Raw genomic sequence first — 24,190 nt, 5'->3', positions numbered from 1 at the left:
GCTTGGTTGACCTTTCCCCCTGATCTTTGCCCACAAACATTCAGCCTTCTCACTCGCAGCACTGAGTTCAAGGCAGTCAATGCACTCCCTAACATACAATGCAACCCCACCACCTCTTTTTCCTTGCCTATCCCTTCTGGAGAGCCTATAGCCAACCATTGCAGCACTACAATCATATGAATCATTCCACCACGTTTCTGTGAGGGCAATTATGTCATGATTTTCTTGCTGCACAGTAACTTCCAGCTATTCCTGTTTGTTGCCCATGCTGCAGGTATTGGCATAAATGCATTTAAGTTGCAGCTCCTTAAGTTGCATTAAGGAGCACAGCGGCCCCACCAGATGCGGCTACTTGTGGGGTTCCGCAGGGGGAGGACACATGCATCCAAGGGGCTCATCCAGGTAAATGATCATCATCATGGCTTGACTTCCCGAACGAAGATTTGGGAAGGGCTTTACCCACGCTTACTACAGGCACGCTGATGACTAAAAAGGCCAATGTGGGTTAGGCAAATCCGGTTGCAAAAAGCACAACGAAAGGTCTACCTTGTGTGGTATTAGGCGGGGGGCGATTCTTTCTAAGGTGTCTTTTCTCCTCGAGACTAGTCCTGCGTGTGTTCTCAAAGGAGACAACGGCATTATGTATGGTGTGTCTCCAGGTAAATACCCCTCGCATTTTAAGTGAGCTTCATTTACCGGCAGCCACTTCAGTCGGGCGTGGAGCTGCGTTTAAGCCGCCCCCTGGGAAGGCCCCAGTCTCCGCCCTCCGGGGCAGCCCAGCCGCACCCCGCTCTAGATGGGGCTGAGCGCGGCGGCTGAACGCACCCCCGCGGGGGCTTGGGCATGGCCGCGGTTGGGCGGGGACCTGCCAAGCCATAGCCGCGGGCTATAGCGCCCTCGCGAGGGACAGTCGCCGCTCCCGGCCGCGGCCATGGAGCGTCGGTGATCGCCGCCGCAGCGGAGTCACCACCGCAGCCCCTCCGGGAGACGATGGCCCTGCACTCGTTCTGCTTGGTACTGGAAGGTAGGAGCCGCGGGCGGCATGGCGCCCTCCGCGGGAGAAGCGGCCCAGAGGCGCCCCATCCTCTTTGGCTGCCACGTGTGACACCCCTCACCCTCCCACCCAGCTCGACCCCGGCCGCCCTCCTACCGCCGACTGAAGGTTTGGTACGCGGTGCATGGGGCTACAGAGGGCACGGCCGCCCCGCTGCTGCCGGGGCTGTTCTTCCCTGCCGGGCCCTGCTCCGCTCCGCGCGAAAGCCGGCGCCGCGGGGCCTCAGGGCGGGTGCTGCTGGGAGACCGGCGGTGGGCTGGGAACCCGCGGCCAGCCCGGGCTGCCCCCGTCCCCGGTGGGCGGCGGGAGCACCTCGGCCCCTCGGGTGGGGGGGTCCCCGCCTCAGCGCCGCGGGTCACGGCGGCAGTGTCAGTGCCCGGTCTGTTCCCGAGATCTCCAGACTTTTCGCAGTAAAAGCGTTCTTTGTGCTTTCGGGACTCTCTTAATAAGCTGTCTGATAGCGATCGGATTATCGTACTGTGATCGGGAGCAGGATCTTTTTTTTTCAGCAAGGTTTTAATAAAATGAGTCACCTGAGTGACAAGCGGCTTCCTGACCCGTATTTACCTGTGCTTCTCTTCCTCCCGGGGCTTTTAAATCTTGTTTCTAACTTCTTTAGGCTCAAAGGTAAACAAGTGAGGAAGGTTCCTCATCCCAGCATTTCTTTGTCTTTGATGCCCCTATCATTTGCATAGCTCGACAATGGGCAAGGCTTTTCTCTTAGGAAGTAAAGCTAGATATGGCAGTTAACCGTGTGCCTCAAGATTATTTTCTAGCATTCAGTATCTTATAGAATCACAGAATGGTTTGGGTTGGAAAGGACCTTATGATCATGTAGTTCCAACCCCACTGTCGTGGGCAGGGATGCCTTCCACTAGACTATGTTAGTCTCTGTCCAACCTGGCCTTGAACACTGCCAGGGATAGAGCATTTACCATTTCCTTGGGCAACCTCTTCCAGCGCCTCACTACCCTCACAGTAAAGAACTTCTTCCTTATATCTAACCTGAACCCCTGTTTAAGTAAGTTTGAACCCATTGCCACTTGTCCTACTGATACAGTCTGTGATGTCTCCAGCATCCTTGTAGGCCCCCTTCAGATACTGGAAGGCTTTTTCAGCAATAGCAGACTTGAACAATCAGGGATTTTAATAAATAAATAAATAAATCATTAAATTATTTTGTTAGGAAATTCTGGAGTGTCTGCTTGCATTACTGAAGCCAAGGCATTATTGTAGGCAGGAGAAATGTTTCTGGTATGCATTGATGTCCTCCCCACATATAAAACTTGTGCAGAAGTCTGTTTTAAACTCAGAATGTTTCCACAGCCCATGGAATCTCATGTTTCTGGCCTTAAGGCCAGATGTCTTGAGGGTTTAAATAAATATTTTTCTGTTATTGGCACAGTAACTGAGAGACAGATGATACTTGCTCTTAATAAATGTCTATGTAGGTATTAACCATCCCCTGAGTTTAGATAACAGGAACATAAAGCTTACATGGGGAGAAAAGGCATTTAAACCACTGTAAAATACCCATAAATTGCAACTTACATATCTACTTCTTAATTATTTTCTACATCTGCAGATTTAATTGCATTTCACAAATATGCATTTGCTGCACGTTTGACTGTCCAGGTTTTGACCTGAGCAGACCTCATGCTTATCTTTTATAATCACACAAGTCCAGGTACAAAGTCCCTCTACAGGAAGTTTTTTATTATTCATAATCTATAAATTGCACAAAGCCATTAGTCAAGAAGCTGTTAGCATTCTAAATGCATCACATTGCTGTACAATGGTCAACCCTCTGTATCAATCCCCTCTTTTTCTTTTAAAGTTAGTAAATTCTTTTACTATATTATTCATGACAGAGCTATCCATGTTCCTTCTATCGATTTTATACAAGGTACAATCATAAAAGGCCTTGTTTCAGTATGTCCCTGAACCATCCAGTAACTCCTAGGTTATTTAACCACTCATCCAATCTGCCTCCAACAATTCTAAGCTCTTGTATATTTTCCTGCAATTTTCGCAGCTTAGCATGAATTGATTCAGAATGATCAGATAAGTTCATGCAGCACATGCCTTTGAAATCCTCACAACCATGTCCATGGGCCAATAATAAAAAGTCAGTTGCTGCTTGGTTTTGTAAAGATGCATGTCTTACACTATCTGTGTCTGTGGCTAGCGAGGATATCACATCTGAAGTTATATTTAATTGCTTAGCCGCCCAACATGCCAAATGATGTATATCTGCCAATGCTTTCCCCGCAGCTACATTTGGTACAAATAATGCCACCAAAAATCTTGCTGTGTGATTCCAGATTAAAGTGGAATCGCAATTCGGGCCTAATTGCCCAATGGATCGTTTGTTTCTGCGGAGGCTGTCCTTCATGTCCTGGACTAAATGCCTTTTGGAGGCTGCAAACAGGGACAATTTACCTAGATAACATGGTCCTCCAAAGGGTTTGGTAGGAATCCCTGGCCATGCATGGTCTCCACATATCAAGAAATATCCTGGGGGTAGAGCTTTAGGTATTGTATTGTACCATGTCTTCCCACTAGTTACCTTGGTCTTAGGGACTTTGCTTGACCATTTATTAAGTTATACAGCTCTGATTAGTCTTGTCAGATCCCAAGAGTTGGAGTAATTTAAGTTTCTTCCATTTGCGCTGATGCAACTGTCCAGTCGGTTCCATGAGCTCTCTGGACCATTTTGATCACTGTGCTAGGATTTATAATCAAGTCATTCCTAACCCATCCCCGAAAATCAAAGGGGTTCAAGTATGGTATACCAATTAGGCACGTTTGAAAGGGATTTTCCACCTGTGCCAAGGTCGGACAAAAATCAGTAGTCCCAGTCTTGTTTGCCCATGTGAGCCAGACATTCGTATTTGAACCCAGTATTGAAGTTTCTTTTTCTATGGCTTGGACCATGGTACAGGTATAGGGGATTAATATCAATAATCGCTCCGTTTTAACTATTCTACTTAACTATATATGTTGATTACAATTGCAACATCGTATTGACACCCATGAATCACTCTATTTTTTTTTTTTTAATTGTTTTCCCAGATTGACCAGAAATTTTAGGAGATAAACTTCTCCCACTTCCAGAAGACTTTCTCCTTTGAACTGGGACCAATATGGTCTTCCACATAAAATTTTTACATAGGATAGCCTCTGGTACTCCAAAACCTACAAGGGAATGCTTCTGGCCACCCTAAAAAAGTATTCGTTAACACCAACAAATATTGGTAAAAAAAATTTATTTGTCTAATTGAACTATGATATATAGATTCCTTCCTTCAATTTGTTCATATATATAAAGACTTGCTATCTCACTGAGTTTTATTATGTTCCTCCTGAACTACCATCCAGAGTTGGTTATAGGGGATTATAATTCACCCATCAGGTATCTGAACCCAATTTTCTTTGTTTTCCTCTCCTCCTCTGAGATCTTCAATAAATTTTCTATCCTCCTTTGATTTTCTAGGTTTAGATTTCTCAATTGTTAGTTTGCCGTCAGGGATTAAGGGAATGAGTTTAGATTGTTAAAATCAGCCAAATTTCATCTTGTTGATATCCTTGACAACACATAATAGCTACTTCCTCAGGTAGCTGAACAGCTCTCAGTAGTTGTAGCATGTTTATTCTGTTTCTCCTGTGTGTTCAAAGGTCCTCGTTCTTTCCAGATGGCACCATGTGCATGGACCACACCAAATGCATATTTAGAACCAGTGGGCTTCTTTCTGTTCCAGGAATGCTGATACAACACAGGACACTAGTACAGTAATTTTTGTCCCAAGGTAAATAAGCGGGCCTCTTCAATATTCATGACAACTGCTGTCACAGCTCAGAGGCATCCGGGCCATCCTTTGCTCACTTCATTCAGCTGTTTTGAAAAATCCACCACTGTTCTCTTACAGGGTCCTAGTTTCTGAGTAAGGACCACCAAAGGTATTCCCTGTTCTTCATAGGAATATAGCCAAAAGGGTTTAGTCACATCCAGAAGTCAGAGCTGCAGCTCTCATTAGCTCTGCTTTTAAATTTCTAAAGCCCTCCTCTGCTGAATCAGTCCATTCCAAAGAGAGAGGGGTTTCTTTTAACAGTTCATATAGGGGTCTTACCAGAACACCATAATCATGCATCCAAAGTCTGCATCATCCAGTTATTCCCAGGAACGTCTGGAGCTCCTTGATGGTTGTCAGTCGTGGAGTTTGACAAATGGCTTCTTTTCTAGCAGTTCCAAGTTTTCTCTGTCATCCTAGGTAGGAAACTCAGGTTTGGATTAGTTGGGCCTTTTGTCTGGTTACCCAATAACCATTCAGTCCCAGAAAATTCAATAATTCCACCATTCACTGGACACATTTTTCCTTTGTTTCTGTGGCAATAGGTCATCCACATATTGTAACAGAGTCCCTGTCTGAGTGGGTGGTTTCATGATCCTAATTCCAGTGTTAACTGATTTGAGATAATGCTGTCCACGTTAATTGGGTTTTCCTTACTGTGTCAGGATGTTCCCATTCGGAAGCAAATAAATTCTGAATGGTAAACAAAAGAAAGAGTCCTTTAAATCCAAGACGGCAAACCATTTCTGATTCGATTTAGTCAATACGGATTAGTTATTACTGAGTATCCTCTACAAATTTGTTGATTGCTTATCTTTTATAATCACACAAGTCCAGGTACAAAGTCCCTCTACAGGAAGTTTTTTATTATTCATAATCTATAAATTGCACAAAGCCATTAGTCAAGAAGCTGTTAGCATTCTAAATGCATCACTTGCTGTGACTACCGAAATAACCTATCATTACTTAGCATCACACACTCCCTTTTATCTCTTCTTCATTAGAAGTCTTCATATAGCCCAATTATTACATCTAATCAGAAATTAAAAAATATTCCTATTCATATATACAGAGATTTAATCCCCAAATGAAGCTGTTGAATCACTTTCAAAGCAAGCCTCTGTATTTTACAAGTTGCATCTCAGGTTCTGCATGGAAGCTCTACTTAGAGTGGCAGTAATTTTTTTTTTCTCCATACAAAGAGCTTTGTGTGCAGAACTGGGAGAGTTCTGCTAAACCACACATGAAGTGCCATGAAGCTCAGTATATTGTGAAAAGTTACATACCTTTTAACAATGCTTAGAAACAGTTTAATCTCCTGTTCTTAACATGGAATGCATATATACATTTCTGTCATTCACAGAGGTTGTATTTTTTAGCTGTATCTCAGGGCAGAAGATAGCCCATCATACTCATTTTGTGGTAATTCAGATTTCTTCTGTAATGCTTGTTCAGAAATACTCTATGTTCTTCCTCAGCTATCAAGAATAAGGGCTGATTTAAATAAGCATCTTAATATAATTCTTATTGCCTCTGTCCCAAGTGTTCAGCAAAGCCTGTTACAGTCTCCTACTGAATCCCATCACCTCGCAGTGAGGGTGTGCTCCCATGCAGTTCTTGCAGCCAGCTGTGCTGCCTGGCAGCAGTGGTGGGCCAGGACAGCTATGAGCCTGCAGCAGCTACAGGTTTTGCTTGGTGGAGCCCAGACAAGGCCTACCTACTTCCTTGGCAGTGGATGTAACCCATTGGAGGTCAAGGTGCTCACTGCATTTTGGTTGTTGAAAGACTGTCATGGTTTAAACCCAGTCAGCCATAAATCAGCCACACAGTTTCTCTCCCCCCCCCCCCCCCTTGTCCTCCCCCTGCTCCCAGAGGGATGAGGAGGAGAATCAAAAGAATGCAACTTCCACGGGTTGAGATAAGAACAGTTTAGTAACTAAGGTATAACACAAATCACTACTGCTACCAATAATAATAATGATAAAGGAAATAACAAGGGATGAGAATACAACACCTCACCACCTGCCAACCGATAACTTGCCCCACCCAACCCAGCACTGACCAATGCCTAGTCCAGCCCTGCAATGAACTAGCCCTTCCAGGTAACTCTCAGTTACGTTCTGCGCTTGACGTGCTGTGGTATGGAATACTTCTTTGGTCAGTTTGGGTCAGGTGTCCTGTCTCTACTTCCTCCCAGCTTCCCCTCCTCCCTGGCAGAGCATGAGACTCACAAAGTCCTTGGTTAGTCTAAACATTTGAGCAGTAACTAAAAACATTGGTGTTATCAGCGCTGTTCCCAGGCCAAAAGTCAAAACCACAGCGCTGCACCAGCTACTAAGAAGGAGAAAAATGACTGCTACTGCTGAACCCAGGACAAAGACAAAGCCTCTTCCTCCCATCTTCAGTTCTAAATAAGATTTTAAACACATTGGAATCATTCTTTAATCCTAACACATCTTGCAAAATGCAACTGATCCACAGCAGTAAAGCATTATAACCTACTTCATAAGGGAGAAAACCAGCTGCTTTCTTAATAAATCCATGTTCCTGTTATGCTTTGGAAGTAAATTTAGCTATCTGTAATTTCCTCATATCTGCTACTCCCCCAAATGTGATTGCTAAGAGCTTGTTCCCATTCTTCAAATATGCCCCCTCTTTCATTTCCATATGCTGCTATTTGGTTAAGAAAAAGAAACCACAAACCCTATGTTAAATCCTAATTGTGCATTAATTTTTGACCATTTCAGTTATTATATTGGATTAACTTAAAAAGCCAAAATGAGAATTCTGTAGTTTCTGTCCTGATAATTCAACAAGCAGCTGGGGCTAGAACACATCACTTCTACTTCTGGAAAGTTGATGTTCACAGCCTTTCAATGAGCTACAGAATTATTTCCAATTCTGGCAGGTTGCAAGAATGCAGACTACTATGATTAACTTCCTGTCATTCTGCTCAGACCCTTCATTTACATTTTGGCATGATTATAACAGCTAATTAATTTCTCACAAACAAGTAGTGTTAGGAAGCAATGCTTTGTTCCACTTAAAATCTAGGAATCCTGGCCTCCTGTTTCCAAAATCAGAAGGTGTAACAATGGCTCAAAAACCTGAAAGCAAGCAGAGAAAAAAGATAATTTATAAATTTGTTAATGATTTCATGATTTGTCCACTGAAACCCAAAACAAAGTACTGACTGTAGAGGCTACAGTTGCCCTAATGAAGGCAGTATCAAGTGTATGTCAGAATTTCATTTTTTACTTCAAAACAGGATCTACTTGCAACCTTTTCTGCTGCACCAAACAGCTTGCACCACTAAGCCGTTACGTAGAAGTAACTCAAGTAACTGTAGAAGGAAAATATCTGGTAGTATGCGTTATGCCTTCCTTTTAATACATATACAAACTTAATACCCAAAATATACCACTCCCAGAGTAGCATAAATTAAAAATATTACTATGTTATAATTACATTGATGGTAATAGAAAAATTCAGTGTATAAATCAGGCATATAGTTGCAGTTGCAGTACAGAGTAGCACCAGAGTGAAGCTAAAGGAGCTATTGAATTATGTATCCCTATCTCATGAAAAAGCTAAGATTTTCTCCACCTTGCCTGAAGTTAAATTATGGAGAAAGATTAGAGAGAAAAATTACCCCCAGAATGAAACTTCATAAGCTATTCATCATTTATGAACCTGTCAGAAATTCACAGTATAATTCACTGCAGGAATGGTGAAGAGTGCTGACAGACATCTGCAATTAGAGCAGAAAGTGCACAAAATCTTTGATGTAAAAGCTGGGATACTGTGATTAGCAATTACTGAATGTAATATTAATTTTAGCACACAGAGCAAATTAGGAGCTAGGTTTAAGAATGGCACACAGAAAAGGATTTGTTCCCATAAGGCAAAACACAGTATATAATTAAGATCAAGCATTTGTTGCTCTGGGCTGTATCTGCCAGAAAGGAGCAGGCATCGTGTCAAGATTTTCCAACATGCATGATTTGTGTGTTGCCAATTACTGTCTATTTGTATATGTATACAAGGTGCTGCCTAATTCAGGGAGTACAGCACAGAGATAAAACAGTGAATCCAGCTTTAAGCAATGTCTGTCATCTTTATCCCTAGGATTCTGGCTACCACTATACTAAGAATGTGTAATACTCTATTAAGTCTTTATTTAAAAAAGTGGAATTTTCCCCTCTGTTTCTCAGTTGTGCATGACACTCCCCAATCTGATATTCAGCTTGCCCTGCATGCACAGGTCCCCCATTGTCATCACTGAAAACAGACACTGTTCTGAGCTACACAGCAAATCTAGTCTGTTTTCTCTATATGTGAAGATTCCTAGAGCATGCAGAAAAAGCAGAGGAAAGACATACCATAGGGAGCTGAGAGCAGTACTGTATCCCATGAAATCTGAAGAATGCATCTTGCTAGGAAGTCCAAGCATATGCAGCCTGAAGCACTTGTTTTTCTTAAGCAGCACACATTTTTAAGTGTTGGGTTGAGTACCTGTTTACTATAAAACTAGCTATATGAAATAGGAGCCACTCATTTGTGAATCTCTCTATATATGCTTCAATACACAAATTGCCTTTCTTCTTTCTTTTTTTTTCCCAGCTTAGATTCATTTTAGAGATTTGTAAGAAATGCCAGCAAAGAAAATCTTGACTCCTGCAAACAATGCATAGTTTATTACACCACTTCAGGGGATTCTTTTATATTATTCCATAAGCCTATTTCAACAATAGAATAGTAATAAGAATTTGCAACGTATGGTTACTGTCTTAACTCTTAAAAAATTATACAGCTGTCTGCGGGCTATGTATTTCTAGTTAATCTTCACACAGGTAAAAACTATCAGAGCTTTAAATAGTAGGACAAAAGTATGCACCATAATTCACAGATAAGAAGTCTGTAGCAAATACCAGATTCATGAATAAAAGAAGCCCCTCTCAATCTGTCTTCCTCAGTGGCTGTGCTGCTGTTGGCTTAGTGACAGCCTCTTCTACAGTATACATACAATACCATGAAGCAGAAACTCAATATAAGGTGCAGAAGCACTAACCTCTATTGTACTTACCAACTACATATCTCTGAGTTTATAAGGTCAGCCTCTCATATTTTAGTGTCCTCTAGTAGAACTCTCAGCACACTCTATTAAAAATGAAACAATCGAACCCACCCTTCTATCCCTTTGATATTCAGTGCAGTCATGCAATCTTGCACTTTGTGCTGTTGCTCACATTAGCAAGCCACATGCAAGTGGCATTTTTAGATACTGCTTCTGGTACAATAGTAGAGCACAGAGGTAAGTCTAGAGTTACCTTTCATCCACACTGAAGAAGAGTCATGTCACAGTGATATGCAATTGACTTTAAAAGAGGAAAAATGAAGGAGCATTATAACTGTTTGAATTTCAGTTCATCAGAAATAACAAGATCACTCTTCATCCTTCTCAAAGTGCTACAAGACTTTTGGTGAAAGTAGTATTTTGTGCCTGTTCTAATTCTGTGTCCTCACATGCAATACCAGGACAGTGGTTCAGCACTATCTCTCCACTGCACCATGCTACAGGATCTGTCTCTTCCCAGACATCTTCCTTCCTTCTTACCGACTTGTGTAGTCCAAATTAGTCTTTGAGAATCAAAAATAGTTTTCCAAGAAGTGGTATGGATTTAGGACACCAAGCGATTGCTTTGTTGTTTTTAAAATACACAGAAAAATGGGTTAGTGGAACCAGTCTAAAAATATCCTGACTGATTTTTCTCCCTTCTTTCTTTTCCTTTCATCCTGAAAATTGATAGGCCTTGTTTTCAGCCAGAAACCTCCTGTCTGCTATCCTATACTATATTGTGTCATGTAAATACACACATTTTAAGGCAATAATACCCTCAGGCTCCCTGCCCAGCGCTCTTGGGAAGAACAGATACAGTTCTTCTCTCCACCTTTTTGCTACCAATGTCACAGAGATAAGGACAGCACACATACAGAGTATTAGTCAGAGACACCACTTTTCTTTATCATGCTATCAATTGGGATAAAACTAATAGCAAAGGAAGGCCCTTAAACATTTGCTACCTGCCTTGAATACATCTTAAGGGTTGTTGAGAGCAGAGCACGAGGAGGATAGGAATTGCCAGGGAAAGGCAAGAGATGGAAGAGATTAAAAATGAAGAGGATGAAAAGGGCAGGGAACAAAGAGGTGATGGCCCATACTATATCCACTCATCCATATAACGTGACAAAAGGAAGACAGCAAGACAAATATTCAGCTCATTTATCTTCTGTAATTGCCTGCATATCCATGCTGTTCTGCAGGAAATATGCACTATTCCTTTGTACTTACACACACATACTCTGAACTATTTATAGAAATGGCACAGGCTTTAGTGAAAGCCAGTCAAATTTTCTGAATTCCTTTTAGGAGTTTTGTTCCTGTATCCACATCACTTTAAGAAGTGAAATCACTGGTTAGTGTAACTGAACATCTCACATTGTCTCTATCTGTACAAGAGAGCACAATCTTGTACTCTTGGGGGAAAAAGAAATAAAAGGTATATTGTAACAGTGTTAGATAGTAGATAGCTCTACTAGAAAAACCCAAAGCAAATCAACAAACCCCCAGATTTTTCACTTGAAAGTGACTATCTGTATTAGTTTTGTTAGTCATCAAAATACTTATTTTACTTACATTTCTGTGTGTGTTTGCTTTGAGAAAAAAAGACAAAACCCATTTTGCATTTTAAGAGGCATCACAACAACTTGTATAGACATTGCCATGTCTTTGCAAATCAGAGGGTGGGCACAGCAAATCTTTAAGAACATAGTGACATGTGGTTTACATAGGATTGTGGAAACTGCATTTACTTTAATGCTAAAAGCCAACTTTGAACTGTTGTTCCAAAACCAGTATAGAAAAAAAAAGCAAAGAAAATACATAGACAACTTTATAACCACCATCAAGATTGTTAGGGACAAGCAATCTCAGGAGTACAAATGCATTACAAGTTCATGCACTTAAACTCTGATCTTCTGAGTGTACAGTTTAAACACAGAAGCTGCAAAAATGAACTGCAAATCATTTTGAAATAGTGGCTTCTATAGAAGAAATGCTAAATAAAAATATCTGAAAGCTAATGTCACTCACATGTTAATAAAGATGGGATATTTATTTTATATGCTTTAAAGACTAGTGAACATCCATAACTTGAAGACCAGTAATGGGTACTAGTTACTTTCTTCTGAAGGATGAATTTTCAATCCAGGATGAGTCAGCAACGATTAACAATTGATAATTTATATTGGGATGACAGTGTCATGGTTTAAGCCCAGCTGGTAACTCAGAACCACACAACCACTTGCTCACTCCTCCCCTTCTTCCCCCCCTGCTTCCAGTGGCATGGAGAGGACAATCTAAGGAATCTAAATCCCACGGGTTGAGATAAGAACAGTCCAGTAACTAAGGTATAATACAAACCTACTACTACTACCACTAATAACAATAATGATAAGGGAAATAACAACAGGAGAGAATATAAAACTTAAAGGGGAAAGGGAAAAATAATTAACACAAGTGATGCACAATACAATTGCTCACTACCTGCAGTCTGGGCCTTCTGGGTGACTCCCCCCAGTTTATATAGGGGGCATGACATGCTGTTATGGAATACCCCTTGGGCTACTTTGGGTCAGGTGTCCTGTTTCTGCTTCCTCCTGGCTTCTTGTGCCCCTCCTCACTGGCAGAGCATGAGAGACCGAAAAGTCCTTGATGGGGGTAAGCATTACTTAGCAACAACTAAAACACTGGTGTGTTATCAGCATTGTTCTCAGGCTGAAGTCAAAAACACAGCACTGCACTAGCTACTAAGAAGGAGAAAAATAACTGTTACAGCTGAACCCAGGACAGACAGTTAGGAAGTATATTTTTCAGTATATTAAAAATGGAGAATTATTGCAAAGATACCTAAGTCTTAACCTACAACCTCATAATCCACCCCTAAAAATCAAATGAGCTTCTAGGAACATAGCAGTTGTTTGCAAGAAAGACACATATTGTATTTTAGAACACTCACAGTTCTGAACTCAACGTACAAGGGATGAAAGTATTATAATGGCACACAGCCTGTTTTAATATGGGGAGAGAGAAAAAAGGCCATCAAAACCACATGTAATAAACTGCAAATGCTAGAGGGACACTCTCGAGGGCAGACTTTGTTTCCTTTCCTCTTTCCCCAAGGCAATGTATCATATGCCAAGATTGCGTCTAGATGAGTTTAGTTGAAATCACCGTAGTTCTCTGTCATTGAGTGCACGCTTACTCTGGAACTGTCTGAAGGGCTCAAAGTCTAGCAGCAACACAGGGAAAATCATGACAGAGAAAATGCTATTTCAGCATGAAACAATAAAATGCCTGAGCAATGAGAGGGGAAAACTGTGAAAATAAAATGGACTTCTCGAATGTGACAATAAAATTCCTGCTGAAATCTTTTTCCCTGCAGTGGTAAGGCTATGCCTGTCTGACTTAGTATTAACAAGTAGATTAAGAACATGGAAAAGGCCATACCAGCTCAAATCAAAGGTCTATTTAATCTGGATATGTTCTTTCACAGAGATATAAAAGCAGAAAGAGTGTAAAAGTAGAGCAAATTATATTTTCCCAAAATAGCATTCCAGAGTTCCAGCAACTTATGGCTTAAGGGGTTTCTGAAACACAGTTTTCTACCTCAAGAATGTGTTATGAAGTATGAGCATTAAATAAAAAAAAAATCTCATTTACTTTGAACATGCCACCTGCTAGCTTTGTCTGATAACTCTGGTTCTTGTACTGGAAGAGAGAAGTAGTTGCTATCTATTCACCATCTCAAGGACACTTGGGATTTTATCCTATCTCCCCTCAGCCAGCAGTAGTTCAGGCCAGAGTGCTGCCCCTACTTAGGAAGTTCTCCAATACCTGTTCAGAATTGACAGAGATATACTCAAGACATAAGCAAATGAAACATTTGAAGACTGGAGTGATTAATATACTTTATTTCATTCTCTTTTCCCTTCCTGGTAATCACTAATACATTGAGGGGAAAAAGCATTTTAGGAAAATCTAGACATTCAGCTTGTTTTGTAAATGTTGATGGATAGTGAAATATGGAATCTTTACTACATGCTGTGGAAGGGAGGGGGGAAGGAAGGAAGGAAGGGGGGGAGGAAGGAAGGGGGGAGGGAGGAAGGAAGGGGGGAGGGAGGAAGGAAGGGGGGGAAGGAAGAAAGGGAGGGGGGAGGAAGGAAGGGAGGGGGGGAGGAAGGAAGGAAGGGGGGGAGGAAGGAAGGAAGGGGGGCGGAAGGAAGGAAAGGGGGGGAGGAAGGAAGGGGAGGAGGGAGGGAGGAAGGAAGGGGGGGAGGGAGGGAGGAAGGAAGGAAGGGAGGCAGGGAGGAAGGAACGAAGGAAGAAAGGAAGGAAGGAAGGGAGGGGAGTAGGAAGGAAGGGAGGGGGGGTAGGAAGGGAGGGGGTAGGAAGGAAGGAAGGGAGGGGGGAAGGGAGGGAGGGAGGAAGGAAGGAAGGGAGGAAGGAAGGAAGGAAGGGAGGGAGGAAGGAAGGAAGGAAGGGAGGGAGGAAGAAAGAAGGTTTATTAGTCAATCAATTCAACTCTAGAAAACACTAGCATGTCAACACCTGAGACTAACAACACTCCAGCAAACCAGAGTGCTTGCAGCAGTGTACATCCTAAGTATCCTCATCCTAGCTGTTGTCACTGCTCAAAGTAAGTCTCTCCATTGTTAGAACTTGTGTCTGCTTATTTTCTACTGCTACATCATTCAGAGAAATCAGTGCTACTGTGTCTGCATCTCAACCACCAGTCTCATGAGCACAATTATATAGCGCACCTGAAGTCCATGTGGGGGTAAGACCATGCAGCATCTCACTTGTCCTGATTAATTTCTGGGAAGCTGGAAAAGCCATTTGTACACGTTACACCAATGGAGGTTTAGAATAAATGTGGTTCAATATAGCAGAGAAACATCTTGTTTCAGGATATAAAAGTTATATAGCAGGTACCATGTAATTTTATAAAATGCTTGCACATTAGTAGATGCTCTAGAAAATATTCTTGAAGCTCCCTCAAACAATAAAAATTGCTATTCTCATATATGCTTTCTTAAGGAACCTGGAAGAACCAACACTGCACTTAGACTGTACTGGTTTCCTAAAGTTCAAATTTTAAGAAAGCACATAAATGCATTACATATTTTTGCATGTTCCAAGTTGTTGTGGTTAATGATTTCTAGGATTTGCATGATTCAGGACTGCAGAAAATAGTCTATAATTTTGATGAATTACTGATGTCTTTCCTGTCCAATTTCTCTCACCAGTGTTACTAGTAACAACCTTTGTAGTGGAAGGGATTGCCATTGCACAGAAGACACAAGGTACAATTTTGGTTTGATGATTTTCTTTCAAAAAATGTAATGGCTGTCTCATTTTTATTTAAGCAATATAAGTGAAAGTATTTGTGTTCAGATATTAATAGCTCTTGAATTACCAATGTGAATTCTAATTTTTTCCATTTCCCCCTATTTACTAAACTTTTTTCCAAGTGAACAAAGCCATCCAGTCACAAAGAACATGGAAGTTCACTTACCCAGTTAAAATCCTATGGGTTTAGACCTTAGAAGTGGGAAATTAAACACCAGAAAAATTCATGTTTTCTGTGTATGACAAGCTATTCAAATAGTCCACCCACAACCATTTTTGAAGCTTGCTGAGTGGGGAAAGCATCAGTTTCACAAAATTTATTTTCTTATATGCGGGATTAACACACACTTAGAGAATTCCTAGAACTAACACCTACAGAATTTCCTTTAACAGTTTCTGCAGGACAGACTAAATTTTCACCCACATAAATCTAAAAGCTGTCAAGAAACCGGTGGAAGGTGATATAATTTACTGGAGGCAGCCAATTAAAACTGTGTAAATATAAATAACATTATGAGAGCACCCTGTGAGACTTCGGAAAAATCTGCAGAAACCACATATCCTGTCTTACTCTCTCCAGTTCTGCTAACAAGGAGAAGGTACAAAGGTACTTGAGAAGAAATGTCAGAGATCATACTATTCCCAACTCCTTTCTCTTAGGATAAAGAGAAGCCCTGCAGAGAAAGACTTGGGGGTGTTGGTTGATGAGAAAATGAACATGAGCAGGCAGTGTGCGCTTGCAGCCCAGAAAGCCAACCGTATCCTGGGCTGCATCAAAAGGAGTGTGACCAGCAGGTCGAAGGAGGTGATCCTGCCCCTTTACTCTGCTCTTGTGAGACCTTACCTGGAGTATTGTGTGCAGTTCTGGTGTCCTCAACATAAAAAGGACATGGAACTGTTGGAACAAGTCCAGAGAAGGGCCACGAGGATGATCAGGGGACTGGAGCACCTCCCATACAAGGATAGGCTGAGAAAGTTGGGGCTGTTCAGCCTGGAGAAGAGAAGGCTGTGTGGAGACCTCATAGCAGCCTTCCAGCATCTGAAGGGGGCCTATAGGGATGCTGGGGAGGGACTCTTCACTACGGACTGTCGTGCTGGGACAAGGGGTAACGGGTTAAAACTTAAATAGGAGAAGTTTAGATTGGATATAAGGGGGAAATTCTTTCCTGTTACGGTGGTGAGGCCCTGAAATAGGTTGCCCAGGGAGGTTGTGAATCATAGAATAATTAGGGTTGGAAAGGACCTTAAGATCATCTAGTTCCAACCCCCTTGCCGTGTACTATATGGGAAACCTGTTTGAATACAACTCAGTGCTTCCACTTTGGAGCTGGTAACAGAAATAACAGGAAGAAGAAGTTCATGCTTTCAGAAAAAGGAAAATAATACATTTTTATGAAAACATTTTATGAAACCTATAGGTAACAGCTAAAGGGGGGATGTGTGTGTGTGTGTGCTGTTGATTTGTAGATGCCCAGACATTAGAGGCTGACTTATATTTGCTGCACATCTTGCAGTAAAAGGAAAGTTTAGGCAAGTGCTGTGTTGTGGAAAGTGGCAGCCAAAGCTGCTTTTCTCTTTCATTTAATGGCAAGTGTAACCATCTCTCATGATTATATAACGAAAAAAGCGAGGACTTGTGACACTATGTTGTCTTTTAGTAGAGACCACAGCTTTGTGTGTTTAAGGGACTTTTCACTTCTTGATCCATCACCAAGGAAACAGAAGGAAAAACATTTAGAAGTGAAGAGATCGTCTCCTAGAGAATGAAAAATAACTTCATGAAGACACCTGTATCTCCTAGCCCTCTTTTATGTTACATAGGTGATTTTTATATGGAGTAGTTAATCAGAAAATAATTTTGAACACCCAGAAAAAAATTTTTCTGGTTTCCTACTGGTCTCATTGGTAAGCATTAATGAAGAGAACCTATTCCATCTTGCAGTTCTATAAACTGTGAATAAATATTTTGTGGAGCCTTCAATTTAACTCAGAAAATGAAACTAAGGAACTAAATGGAAGACAGAGGAAGATTTTTCCTGGTATCCAAAAAACACATTTGGCAATAACCCTGGAGCTTCTGATTAGTAGATGAAAGGAGGAACTTAATTATTTAAAGTACAGCAGAGACTGAGAGAAGCTTTTTCTGTAGTACTCTTGATTGTAGGAACATAGCCTGTCATTTAACAGAGATAAAGCACTCTACTGTCAAACCACTAGGAAAACAGATATTACAGAGTAAAAAGTGAGGACAAAAAAGGATGATGCACATTTTTAAATTGTGCTATTGTGTGTGTGTGTTTCAAAAAGATGGTCAAAGGAACAATTTCTCAATCTCCACTCAACCTGTAGCTCATCTTAAATGAGACCCTTAGCTACCAGTACAATCTACCTATTAGAATCATAGAATCATAGAATAGTTAGGGTTGGAAAGGACCTTAAGATCATCAAGTTCCAACCCCTGCCATGGGCAGGGACACCTTACACTAAACCATACCACCCAAGGCCTCGTCCAACCTGGTCTTGAACACTGCCAGGGATGGAGCATTCACAGCCTCCCTGGGCAATTTATTCCAGTGCCTCACCACCCTAACAGGAAAGAATTTCCTCCTTATATCCAATCTAAACTTCCCCTATTTAAGTTTTAACCCGTTGCCCCTTGTCCTATCACTACAGTCCCTAACAAAGCTCCTGTGAATGGTCCAGCATGGTGCATTAGCTTAGTAAAGTGCATAATCTCAGTCAAGGATCATATTTCCCTGTGCATCAGAATGATCTTAGAATCATAGAGTTGCAGGATCATCTTCTTTGACCTGGTCACGCTTCTTTTGATGAAGCCCAGGATACAGTTTGCTTTCTGGGCTGCGAGCACACACTGCCAGCTTGTGTTCTTTTTCTCATTGACCAAGACCCCCAAGTCCTTCTCCACAGGGCTGCTCTGAATCTCCACCCAACCTGTAGCTCATCTTAAATGAGACCCTTAGCTACCAGTACAATCTACCTATTAGAATCATAGAATCATAGAATAGTTAGGGTTGGAAAGGACCTTAAGATCATCAAGTTCCAACCCCCCTGCCATGGGCAGGGACACCTCACGCTAAACCATATCACTCAAGGCCTCGTCCAACCTGGTCTTGAACACTGCCAGGGATGGAGCATTCACAACCTCCCTGGGCAACCTGTGCCAGTGCCCCGCCACCATAACAGGAAAGAATTTCCTCCTTATATCCAATCTAAGTGATTGGTTATAAGGAGGATAAGTGATTGCTAGTGATTTTATTAGCTACCATTGTTGTATTTAGTGTATTTTGCAAATTATAATTTGTTCTAAACATTCTGTATTAAGAAAAATATTGTAAATATATATTTAGTCTAAGGGTCGCATACTTCAGTATAATCCGGAATCAGGGCAAAAATAGTAAAAGCCAACAAGCATTTTAGATTATATTTGCATAGGAGTGGAGAAGACATAAGCCCGAAAATAATGCTGCTATATTGGCAGCTACTGTGACTATCTGACTTAGAAAGAAGAGCATCAAAAAGTCTAAACTGACTTGGCTAAAAAAAATTTACTCCCTCTCTTCCCCTTCCCAAGAATTACTGGATATATTTGATATTCCGAAACTGTGATCTCTTTAGGGTACACCACATCACTAAATTAAACATAAGATTTTCCTAGCTAGATGTTAGCAAGGGGCATAGAAGAGGGTTTTCCACCAAAATAAATTACTTTCTTCTTTCATAGGACATGGGTTATGTCAGTGTTTTACTTTTTTCCAAAATCAACCTTGCATGCTTATAGGAGAAATTTATTTGATCACTTTTTTTTTTTCCCACTTAAGGTGGGCAAAATATTGGTGTGAATCGTATTCCTCCCACCCAGTGTGACAATTGGGTACGGACAAGTAATGGAGGACATTTTGCTTCACCAAACTACCCTAACATGTACCCACCAAATCAAGAGTGCATCTATATCTTAGAAGGTACATGCTGTATTTCTCTTTTGTTGTGTTGTAATCTTAGTGTTCAATGTATAATCTTGAACTGTTAAAACTGTGTCATCTTACTGTACTGTCAAATACTGTATAGCTGTACTGGTAATATAATCAATTCTGCAGTCATTTGGTTAAACAAGAAGCTAAATTTGTTTTCTGAAGTAATAACAATACATTAATAGAAAATGCAGTCATTCAGGAATTAGCTATACGGAATAATACATACCCTCAGACAGGAAAAGCAGCATCAGATCTATTGTAATCTATGAAGGCACAGAACTACTAAGATAAAAATTGTAGCTTGTTATCTTAATATCACTTCCAATATTGCTGAAGATAAACTACAAAAGATGCTTGCAGACTGCCTTCAGCATTTACCAGACCATACTGGATTATTCAAAGTGTATTCCACAGGCAGGAAATCTTTATGCTGTCCTTTATTAATAAAAAACACACATCTTACTGCTATGGCACTGTATTAAAAATATGGAGATTTGTTAGCACTGGGGAGGTCACTACTGAAATAATGTGATGAGGACAAAAAATTTAATTAACTAGAATAAACCACATTCCAATGAGAATATCTTGGGTAAAGGCTGTAAGACTTGGGACACACTAATTATTTTTTCCTCTTATTAGAATGCATCCAAAACCCACTGAAGTCAGCTAAAAACGTTAGCTTAATAATCAGATTCATATCAATTAACTGAAATATTTCAAGTAACATGTTTCAGTGAGGTTTTATATGTACAGTATAGTAGTAGTTCACAGACACCCTCATTTTTGCTTGTATGCATTCATATCTGAAGTTCTGTATCTTCCCTGACAGTGAAGGCACTGGGGAGCAGATCTGTCCAGCTTCAGTGTTGGGACATACCAGATCCACTGCTGGATCTCCCTGACATGAGGCAGTTTCCATGGGGCACAGAGCCTCACAATCCTTATACAGAAACATTAGGGTTACCTGAGTGAGACCAAGGTCCTCCACAATTTCTAGCTAAAGTATTCCTACAGACCTCTGACAATATGTGCAAACAGCTACAAATGTTTTTAACTCGTGTATAAGGTGTAAGTTCTAAAAAAAGTGTTAGAGACATACAAGTAAATCCTTTTTGCATTCAGAAGAAATTGACAGTATGTGATTCTTTAATGCTGTCATTCCAGATAACCAATTAGTACCTGAAAGTTCATGTAGCTTAATAGATGACAAGAACAAAAAACACTTAAGCTATTCATACAATATAAATCACAGTTCTGAACTACAGATGTGGAAGTCTGGTCAAAAAGTAGCCACAGCTGCATCAACTCAGGATTTAGGGATCTGATCCAAGTCCTGATGTTAGGCTGCCACTTGTTCAGACTTAGTAGTCACCTGCATATTAATAATGTATATGAAGCATTTACACTTCTCTGAATATTCTAATAAAAGGTGTCTCCTGCCAAAGGATCTCCAAATTTGGGCTTGATGCTTAGGAAATGTACCAGTGAGTAGTTCTTCATAACTAACTTTTTCTTTTCCATTCTTTTCTGCATCCCTCATTGTTTTGTCCTTTTTTTATGTACTTTGTTTTCACAGAACACTGAATTCAATTTAATATTAAACCTTGTTTGAATACCTTTGCATATATGTTAGTATCTGTTACATGTGCTGAATTCAATTTATGTTATTTCTGAATTTTCAACAATAAAGATCAGCAAGCAAAAAAAAGAATCCATGAAAAAGGATGTCCTATATAATAATTTTTAAATTTTTTATTATAGTGTATCTGAGTTTTTGTAGCAGACTGCCAGATGTATTTTGAGAAGTTTCCAGTCTCTTTTTTATCTTGCTGTCTTGGAGGTCTGTTTCTTCATTATTCTGTGTCTTCATGTGCTTTTTATATAGATCTTCATTTAATCTTTTGCTCATTTTTTTATGTCTAGCTGCTCCACGACAAAGAATTGAGTTGACCTTGATGAGCCTTATTACATAGAACCCTCATTTGAATGTCGGTTTGATCATCTGGAGGTTCGAGATGGACCTTTGGTTTCTCCCCTCTCATTAATCGTTACTGTGGTTTGAAAAGTCCTGCACTAATTAGATCAGCAGGGAGATTTATGTGGATCAAGTTTACTTCTGATGAAGAGCTGGAAGGAAAGGGATTTCAAGCAAAGTACTCATTTATACCAGGTAAAGATGCCTAACATTCTGACTGAGTTAATAGCCATCTGCTCCCATGGAATTCTGTGATGTGTTTATGCTGGCAGTCTAGAGCTGTAATTCATCCTAAGTGCTTATGAAGACAAAGTGACAGTGTGATAGTTACAGTCTCAATCCTGCTAATCCCACAGCATACTTAACTAAAACCACTTTGAAAAACTGACTGAAGGAAATTGCAGGTCTATAGTTTGCTAGAGAAGTCAGTTGATCTTGTTTGTGCTGAAGGCTTTAGCAACTTCCCTCTTTGTTACTACTCTAACTTGTACCAGTACCTCACCAGTGGTAGTAATGGAAAGAGCATTTATGTAGACAAATAGCTGGTGTTTTCAACAGTCTATCATCCAGGAATGTAAGACACTATGACAAAAACACCTGAAGCACATCTACAATAGCACTTCCAGCCAGATGCAAAGCATTTTAAATCTCCATTCTGACATGCCAGAGGAAATATCTATACAGTCCAAGCATCAGCTCTCAGTATAACTAGATTCCCTCAACCCATAGGCTCAGACAACAGAATTGTTCTTTGCTCAAAATACTGTGTGGTTTACAAGGTATGAAGAGGATAATATGCTGACAGTGCCTTTAGAAAAACAAAAGTACATCTGCTCTGTGGGGCCACTTAAAACTGGCAGGGCATTCTTTTTACAGGAAAATTTGATCTGGTGTCCTTGTGCAGTGCTTGACTGCTGTACTTCATAGATATTACACATGTATTTATCAGCATTTTATTGTCTTTTGTGACAAAGGACAATATACAAATGTCAGCTCTACTACTACTGTAAAAGTATACACAGGCATAACTTTTTAATGTCACCTTTACCCAACTGGTCTTTACCTGTATAGCACGTGAAAACACTCTACATGATTATGTGTTACCGCTCATAGAACTGTATACCTTACTAGGGATTTAGACTTGGAAACTCTTCAGATTACCACAGTGACCGGTCCACTGGAAGTAACACACTAAAATCTTTTCATAGGGTCAGTACTTATGCATTCGGTTTAGTTCATTTCCAAAGCAATTTCATTAACATCACTGTCAAAACTAACTTAGCCTAGTTCCAGACTGGAACGTAAAATATACATTTGAACTGTATAGTATTTTTGCAATAGATTGCAGCAAGTGAAGGACCAATATTTTTCTTTCCTCTACATTTACATGGAGTGTGGTAAAATATTTTGTAATTGTGAAAATGGAAGGGGACGTGCACGTACACCCCCACTCAGTTCAGAAAGAAGGTTAAGACTTTCAGTGAAAATCGGTAGTTAAATTCAGAATGTAATGTAGGAACAGTTTTTAACAGCCCATTGTACCGTTCGATTTTCCCAGAGGCTGGTGCCTGGTAGGGGATGTGATATACCCGCTCAATGCCATGCTCTTTGGCCCAGGTGTCTATAAGGCTGTCCTGGAAATGAGTCCCTTTGTCTGACTCAGTTCTCTCTGAGGTGCCATGTCTCCACAAAGTCTGTTTCTCAAGGCCCAGGATAGTGTTCTGGGCAGTGGCACGGGACACAGTCCCACAGACTATTACCCACTTCTGGTGATACATGTGGGCGCTAGGGATATAGATAGTAGTAGCCTGGGGAACATAAAGAAGGACTACAGAGCCCTGGGAGAGGTGGTTAGGGGCTTTGGAGCTCAGATAGTCTTTTCGTCAATTCTCCAGGATACAGGGGAGGACCTAAAAAAAGCTAGGAGGATTAGCCAGGTTAATAAATGGTTAAAAGGGTGGTGTCATAGTCAGGGGTTTGGGTGTCTTGAACACGGGACCCAAGTTTGTAGGCCAGGTCTACTGGGGGCTGGTGGAGCTGGTCTGATAAAGAAGGGAAAGAGCAGTTTTGGTAGGAGGCTTGCCAGACTGGTCAAGGAGACTTTAAACTAGATGTGTTGGGGGAGGGGGCATCATTCCATCCCAAGACACCCAGTCAGTTTCCAGCACCTATAATAAAAGCTCGGAGCAATGTAGATATATTCCAGCCGCTCCAGCCAATGAGCCGGCTTCATTTGGAGCTCGGCTCAGATGCCTCTATACAAACGCCCGTAGCATGGGAACAAACAAGAGGAATTACAGATGTGTGCACATCTACGGTGGTATGATATAATAGGCATTGCAGAAACATGGTGGGATGGCTCCTATGACTGGAGTGTTGGAATGGAAGGTTACAGGCTTTTAGAAAAGACAGGCCCGGCAGGCGGGGAGGGGGAGTTGCCCTTTATGTTAGGGATTGGATGGAGAGTATGGAACTCTGTCTGGGGACAGGTGAGCAGTCCACAGAGAGTTTGTGGGTCAGGGTCAAAGGGAAAAACAGCGATGGGAGACATGACTGTGGGGATCTGTTACAGACCGCCTGATCAAGGAGAACCTGCGGATGAAGCACTCTATAGACAGATAGGAAAAGCCTCACGCTCACAGGCCCTTGTTCTCATGGGGGACTTCAACCACACTGACATCTGTTGGAATGACGGTACGGGCCAGCACAAGTAATCCAGGAGGTTCCTCGATTGTGTGGAAGACAACTTCCTCCTGCAAGTAAGAGAGAAGCCGACAAGGAGAGGTGCCATGATTGACCTTCGTGCTCACCAGCAGGGAAGGGCTGGTTGGAAATGTGAGGATCCAG

General features: G+C 41.2%; 1 protein-coding gene across 2 annotated transcripts; it reads left to right on the top strand.

Annotated features, from left to right (window-relative positions):
- The first annotated feature begins 888 nt into the window (after positions 1-888).
- On the top strand, positions 889-22,735 carry LOC130593594 (neuropilin and tolloid-like protein 2). 2 transcript variants are annotated; one of them, XM_057398857.1, is made up of 4 exons: positions 889-1,024; positions 15,274-15,330; positions 19,216-19,356; positions 21,292-22,735. In XM_057398857.1, exons 1-4 carry the CDS (start codon positions 991-993, stop codon positions 21,339-21,341), a joined length of 282 nt encoding a protein of 93 aa, XP_057254840.1. In that variant the 5' UTR covers positions 889-990; the 3' UTR covers positions 21,342-22,735. The 2 variants fall into 2 exon arrangements, with proteins under 2 accessions (XP_057254840.1, XP_057254841.1); XM_057398858.1 differs by lacking the exon at positions 21,292-22,735 and adding an exon at positions 20,814-21,266.
- The last annotated feature ends 1,455 nt before the right edge of the window (positions 22,736-24,190 follow it).

This window comes from Pezoporus wallicus, unplaced genomic scaffold, assembly GCF_028554395.1.
Source record: "Pezoporus wallicus isolate ANWC-B61680 ecotype Strahan unplaced genomic scaffold, APGP_CSIRO_Pwel_v1 contig_7118, whole genome shotgun sequence".
NCBI lineage: Eukaryota > Metazoa > Chordata > Aves > Psittaciformes > Psittacidae > Pezoporus > Pezoporus wallicus.
This window is presented reverse-complemented; position numbering and strand designations above follow the sequence as displayed.

Excerpts from the sequence above, each read along its gene's own strand:
- LOC130593594 (XM_057398857.1), top strand. The coding sequence starts at position 991 with ATGGCCCTGCACTCGTTCTGCTTGGTACTGGAAG. Across the intron at positions 1,025-15,273 it reads GTTCTGCTTGGTACTGGAAG|TGTTACTAGTAACAACCTTT; the intron begins GTAGGAGCCGCG and ends TTCTCTCACCAG. Across the intron at positions 15,331-19,215 it reads CATTGCACAGAAGACACAAG|GTGGGCAAAATATTGGTGTG; the intron begins GTACAATTTTGG and ends TTCCCACTTAAG.